The sequence below is a fragment of the Sinocyclocheilus grahami genome, unplaced genomic scaffold (genome assembly GCF_001515645.1).
Source record: "Sinocyclocheilus grahami isolate Dianchi unplaced genomic scaffold, SAMN03320097.WGS_v1.1 scaffold122.1, whole genome shotgun sequence".
In the NCBI taxonomy this organism is placed as follows: domain Eukaryota; kingdom Metazoa; phylum Chordata; class Actinopteri; order Cypriniformes; family Cyprinidae; genus Sinocyclocheilus; species Sinocyclocheilus grahami.
The window spans coordinates 2719781-2727112 of NW_015505301.1; the positions used below are offsets into that span (position 1 = coordinate 2719781).

Below are 7332 nucleotides of genomic sequence, written 5' to 3' on the forward strand. Positions count from 1 at the left end.
ATTACAGACAGGGGCGGAGACAGAGAGAGGCGGGAAAAAAACCTGAAAAACTTTCTACGGTGGGGAGGGGTGGATAATATCTCTCCTGTTTCATATCCCATAATTTCTTCCTCTTGTTAGTGTTTGCCATCGCCACGCCGATGTGGTGGATGAATGTTGTGCCTCATTCCCTGCCGCTCCTAATTGGTGCCCTGGGGAGCAGGGGATGAAGGGAAGTCTGTCTTTAATTGCCCCTTTTCTGGAGTGGTGTGACCATCCACACTCTCCTCTTTCGCTCATCCCTCATTCTGTCTGTCTTTCTAGTTACAAACTTTGCTGGAATGCTATAGTGAAGCATTGGGCCTCAAAACCACAGATTAATGTCAAACCCCGCCAGCATCTTTTCTCATTTCCTCATACTGCGTGACTGCGTCATGTTTAGAGGCTGTGGCATGTTTTCTTTAAGCCATGAGATGTGCGTTCTTCTTTCATGAGGATAGAAGGGCTTTTTCGTGGGGTGTCATGAATGCTGTCAAGCTCCAAAAATGTTCCATCTGTGGTCCATCTGAGAGCACATTTCCACACAGCCTTCAACACATCATGGTCACATCAGGAAGTGTTAGGGAGAGATAGACGAGGGGATAGAGACAGTATGGAAGCTTATTTTCGGCATGAAAAAAAAAAAAAGCCTATATATAAGTTTAGCCTATATCTCACAAATCTGACTTTTTTTCATAATTGCAAGATACGAACTCAGAATTACGAGATATAAACTATCTTGCAATTCTGAAAAGAAAAGTCCAAACCGTGAGATATAAATTTGCAATTACAAGAAAAAGTCAGAATTGTGAGATAAAAAGTTGCAATTACCTTTTTTTTTTCGTGGCAGAAACATGCTCCTTTTTCCCCTCCCGATTCTAAGTTTATGTCTCACAATTTGGACTTTTATTCTCAGAATTTCTAATTAATAAAGTTTATGCGTAAAAAAAAAAGTCGGAATTACGAAATATAAACTAAAAAAGTCACAAATGTGAGATAAAAAGTCATAATTTGCATAATTCACGTTGGATAAAAGTGTCTGCTAAATGACTAAATGTAAATAATTACCTTTTTTATTTTATTTTTTCCGCGGTGGAAACAAGCACCTTTTTTAGCTCACAATTCTTTTCTTACAATTGCGAGCTTATATTTCACAATTTCTACTTTTCGTCTTAGGACTGAGAGTTTATATCCCATTTATAGATCAATTGAGAAAAAAGTTAGGATTGCAAAGAAAAAAGGCCCAGTTGTGAGATGAAAAATTAACTTGCTAGAGCCACGGAATAAAAAGAAAAAAGAAAATAAAAAAAGGTAATTGAAACTTTTTATTTCACTTCTGACTTTTTGTTTTCTTTTATATTTCACAATTCAGACTTTTCTTAGCAGATATGCAGGTTTATATACCACAGTTTTTTCTCAGAATTGTGTGATTACATCTCAAATTATGAAAAAATTAAGAATTGTGAGATTTAAACTCATTCATTCATTCATTCCACAGCATAAATAAACTTCCATAAGTCAGAGCTCTACAATTATGAACAAAACAAACTGTGGTTTACAGTGAATCCAAAGGAAAATACAATCATGCTCTCCAAGGTGCCTGGGTGCAGACAGAAGACAGTTTGTGGACAGGAGATAGGATAGATTGCTCCACGGACTGAGATTTCATTTACGAGGAGGGCAAGGCTGTTGTTTCCTTCTTTCTGTTTTCATTTTGAATTGAGGACTAGAATGTCTACTTGATATTTCATTCACTGTATCACTTAAAGTCAAACGCTATCCTTTTTTTCAAAAGTCTCTTCTTGAAACAGAACTCAAGAAAATGGACACAATGTAATATGACCTTTTGCAGTGGCACTGTACACAGAATATGTTACAGCCAAGTTATACAGCTATGCTCATAAGTTTACATACCCCTTGCAGATTGCAAGATAATTTCAACAAAACAAGAGGGATCATAAAAACTGACAGTAGCACTGTCCTGTGTCACACAACAGATTTTTACATTAAGTACACATCTGACCTGACCTGATGGATTTTTCCGAAGAGCAGTGGGGTAGTTTAACTGCTCAGGGCAAACAAGGAACAACTATCACAAAGCATAACAGTCATTGATCATCCGGTAAGGTAACAACACATAGTTCTGGACCATTATTTTGGTCTTGTGACTATGTAAGCATCCATTATGTGAAACTGTACATTACTACATAAAAGGTAACATGCTATTTTTTTTTTGATTCATCTTATTTTGTTAAAACAATTACCATCTTGCATATTCTACAAGGGTGTGTAAACTTATGAGCAAAACTGTATTTACAATATAGGATTCTTATATTATCATGTGACATTACAAATGGTGACAGCTCTAATGCCAAATGCTTTACTGTGAATGTCTCATTACATGTCTGTGCAGCACCCCTGAAAAGCATTGGGACACAGTTTGTACATGATAAAAAATAAATTAAAGTGGAATATGCAAGGTTTTCTCAGCTAACTTTACATACATTTTTATTTTAACTATCAGAGTAACCAAAGACAGCAGTTCAAACCATTTTAACTGAGAACATTTTTCCGAAGAGCAGTGGGGTAGTTTAACTGCTCAGGGCAAACAAGGTACAACTATCACAAAGCATAACAGTCACTGATCATCCATGTAACAACACACAGTTCTGGACCATTATTTTGGTCTTGTGACTATGTAAGCATCCATTATGTGAAACTGTACATTACTACATAAAAGGTAACATGCTATTTTTTTTTTGATTCATCTTATTTTGTTAAAACAATTACCATCTTGCATATTCTACAAGGGTGTGTAAACTTATGAGCAAAACTGTATTTACAATATAGGATTCTTATATTATCATGTGACATTACAAATGGTGACAGCTCTAATGCCAAATGCTTTACTGTGAATGTCTCATTACATGTCTGTGCAGCACCCCTGAAAAGCATTGGGACACAGTTTGTACATGATAAAAAATAAATTAAAGTGGAATATGCAAGGTTTTCTCAGCTAACTTTACATACATTTTTATTTTAACTATCAGAGTAACCAAAGACAGCAGTTCAAACCATTTTAACTGAGAACATTTTCCACTAACGTTTGACCAGAAAAAAAAGTGTAAAAATAGTTTTATAACCATAATTTTAAACATAAGTAACTGTATTCTTCAAAACCTAACAAAAGTCTTTTTTAAGTGTTTTGCTTTAAAAGTAAGCTCGTGCACACATTCTTTCAAACAAATGATATTTTGTTACCAAATGCATTATTTCAAAATCACAATGGACTCTGCTTCAATTACATTAGTAAACTGAACAGTTCTTGATTTTACCTCGGACTCATCTGTGGATTCTTCACTTAATTTTCTTCCCTGGAAAGAAAAAAAGATGTTTTAAAAAAGAAAAAGCAATGCATTAATGGGGGGGGGGGGGGGCCTTTCAAATATATATGCAATGGGAAAGCACTGTTCTACACCCAATATTAAAAATGTAATTATGTAGAAATCATACATTTATAGTTTTTCATTTTGCCAGTAACTTTGCTATCATCCCTGCTGAAAAAGCTAGTTAAAATAATCTGGTTTAAGATGGTCTCCCAGCTTGTCCAGCTGACAAGTGTCCACAAGCCAGTAAACAGACCAGTATGGGAGAGCAGCTAAACCAGGAAACGAGTTTAAGACAAGCTTTTATTTTTTAGCAAGAATAATAACATTGGCAGTGTTAAGCAGTGATATTGGCAAGTGTTAAACTATCGAGTCTGACAGCTTCAATAACACGACTTTAAAATAGTTCCTTTAAAATATAATTTACAACTGCAACCTCGAATAGCCAACACGCATTAAAAATTAAACATATAGAAAAATAATATGTATAATCACAGGCTTCTGTCATTTGACAGAATGTTTTCTTCCTTCAGAAACCTACCTGCTCCTCCACTTCCGCCATGATAGAGGCTCCAGATGTGGGATAATAAGGCAGATTTAGTCGTAGTCTACTAATTTAGGGTCTATCAACAACGTTAATAATATTTATGTACACTTAAATCAGTTATTTTGCACAATAAACCAAGCAGCTAGTCATGCGACACTCATTAGTATGGGTACTGGGTCACATGACAAAAACAGGAAACACCGCTAGAGCATCATGGGAGTTGTAGTTTAAGTGCAAGGGAAAGAATTCGCCTGCACACGACCTTTTCGTGTTTAAATTTACTTTCGTACAAGGGTCATTCTATGGAAACGTCCACTTTTCTGTCCCTAGCCTTTACAGAAATATTACACTTGAAAAACACTTTAGCGTTACAATTTTTTTATATTTTAAAATAAAACAATGTGTTATTTGAACAATTACACCTTCTTGAGCCATCAATGTGGCAATATTTATTTTTAATTAATTATAAAAAATTCCAAGCACCACAAAACTACTCGTCCCCACAGCCATGTACAGAGGAAAAGTGCTTTATTTTGAGGTCAAAAACTGTTTTTTCTACCATTTAAAATACAATGATGTATTCATAACTATCAAATATATGATGTAAATGACATAAAAAAACTAAATGCCAAATAAATATTATAAAATATATAATGAAAGTAGTGGTCCTCTGGAGTTGTGTCACTGGTGTTACCGTTTAACATAAATCATTTATTTTGAAATAAAAATCACACTGATGACATCACTTGACTTCCTTCCTCCCATTTCCTGAAGATTTATGAAAAAAAGGCCCATGTGAAGTCCACTGTCTCTTTTCAGTTATCAGAAATGTTCTCATTTATCTCATGATTTCATATGAAGCTTTTAGTGGAAGTCACTGGTATGACCTACTTTATTATTAGGGAATTGTAAAAAAACTAGAATACAAATAGATTAAACTACTCAATTTAATAAGTATACCATGATTGACAACATGTGGTTTGATACCTTGCAGCAGACATTTTGTAAAATGCATTTTTCATGAAAATTGTCACTGGTGTTTCTGTCACTGGTGTTACCTTCCTAATGGGTAACACCAGTAAAGATCAGTTTACGTTGATGCTCTTTTACTAACTGCCTTCACTGATTGCCAAATGTATGCCAAATGTAACAATTTAGTCTTATCTACTTAATTGTAGTTAAAGAATAAGGATCTTTGGTCTTATGTATGTCACTGGTGTTTCATATTGTGTCACTGGTGTTACTTTTTTTCTGTCACATTAAATAAAATGCGTCACATGTGACATGAAAATCATTTTTACATCCATTGAATTCTGCTTCACTCAAGAGTTAAGATTTAAAGGATTGCATCATTACTTGTTTATAACTGTTTTTACAAATATTTTCATTGTTATAGCAAAATACATGGTTGCGTAAATGAACTAACATCATTCAATCACACTTTTAACAAACCTGATTAAAATAAATAATACATAATCTCCTTATTTGTTACATTATCATCATTTTCCTGTAACTCTGACTACATGTACTAAAAAAATTGAGAAATAATATTTCATAAAAACCTTTAAAATTGCCAGAGAAGTAAGGTAACACCAGTGACAAAAAAATGGTACATGTGGTTTTTAAATAAATGCACAAAAAATATAAAAAATCATTAAGCTGTCATTTATGTGTATTCATAAAGTCAAAAGATAATATAATAATGTGGTCTAAGTTTAAATGTTATAAAAATAAATACATTTTAAGACATCTTGCCATACCAAAAGTGGACATTTCTGTAGAATGACCCACAAACGCATTTTCGTCGACCCCCATATTTTATTAAATCAAATCATAATTCAACATCTGCATGTGAGCAACAGATTTGAATGTCACGTGCAAATATAGGCTATTTTGTCTATATAAATCAGCTGACCCTACAGAATCACTGGCATCTACCTTAATCTTTTTGCTTGTTCATACACATCAGTCAAGAAGAGGACCTGTGATGAGATGTAATTTGACATTGTTAGATTTGTAACAGATAGACTGCTATAGGACAGGATCATCTGAGACAGGCTGTCAATGTGTCTCATATGTTTATGCTGATATGGCGGCGGGATGAGCTTTGTTCTTGCCATATTCATACAGGTAATGAGTTGGGATATCAGCTCCATTCACTTAAGTTTGAGGCAATTATTAAAATTTGTTGGGCAAAAATTATGCAAATTAGCTTATGCACATCAAATATCCATAGAACTGTATTTTAATGTTTGCATAATAAATGTTGGTCATATACAATTAGATCAAAACTAACACATAATCGCATTGCATCAATAATGAGGACTTACATCAGCTCAAAAGAAAAAGGGGAACTGATATTTAGCATAGCTTGCAGCAGTGAAATCTTTTTCCCCATCTTGTTGAAATAAGATCATATATCTAACCTGCCCCCCATCTCCTCTCCCCCCAGATCGATCTTGGCATGCTGGTGCAGTCTGACGTGGGCAGGGGGGCGAGTGGGGAGCACTGGCCCTTCCTCTCACCCTCATCACCCTCTCTATCCCCCACCGAGGCCGGAGAAGAAAGCCCTGCTGGGAATACAATCAACACATTCTACCTTAGATCTTAGCCAATTCAACTGATAATCCATGATTTTTTTGTTGTTGTTGTAGTAGTTATCTGAGAATCAAGATACTTCGAATTTACTGCAGTTCCCATTCAATATGCATATAGAGTGCGGTGTTGATTACATGCTTTTGAAGGCCTGTAAATTAGCATCACCCTGGTTTCCTCGACAAAAACCCAATAGGATTTTTATATTGGCAAATGGATCTTTACAAAAAGTAATGTATTTTTAAAGTAATTTTTTTTTAAGGACATAAAGTCAACTCTCCTGATGTTATAATGAAGACAAATTAAAAGCATCATTAACACAATGCAATTCTTGAAAAGAAAGTCTTTTTAGTAGTTTGGCATAGCCATTATTATTTTCAAGAATATTTTAAAGGGGTCATATGATGCGATTTCAATTTTTCCTTTCTCTTTGGAGTGTTACAAGCTCTTGGTGCATAAAGAAGATCTGTAAAGTTGCAAAGACTAAAGTCTCAAATCCAAAGAGATATTCTTTATTAAAGTTAAGAGTCAGCCACGCCTACCTAAAGCGGCTCGTTCTAACACGCCCCCACATGTCTACGTCACTATCTGGGAAGATTTGCATAACGCCGCCCAAATGTTCACGCAAAGAAAGAAGGCGTAACTTTTATTCTCACTGTAGTATTGTTGTTGCCGCCATCAATGTTGTGAAGGCGCTGTGTGTTTTGTTGTGAAAGCGAAACTACTTTGTTTGGCCTTCCAAAAGAGGATGATATCTGCTTCGTCATGCCTGGAGCTGATCCGTGC

At 35.0% G+C, this 7332-nt stretch overlaps 1 protein-coding gene across 1 annotated transcript in view; it reads right to left on the reverse strand.

The window, feature by feature from the left end:
* Positions 1 to 4137, reverse strand: part of LOC107589951 (VPS41 subunit of HOPS complex) — a 36040-nt gene extending 31903 nt beyond the window's left edge. The window contains exons 1-2 of the mRNA XM_016278536.1: positions 3946 to 4137; positions 3354 to 3392 (exon numbers count right to left, since the gene is read on the reverse strand). Of these exons, the coding sequence (XP_016134022.1) occupies positions 3354 to 3392; positions 3946 to 3966 (60 nt within the window). The 5' untranslated portion in view covers positions 3967 to 4137. The remainder of the gene's footprint in view (positions 1 to 3353; positions 3393 to 3945) is intronic.
* Between the last annotated feature and the right edge of the window lie 3195 nt (positions 4138 to 7332).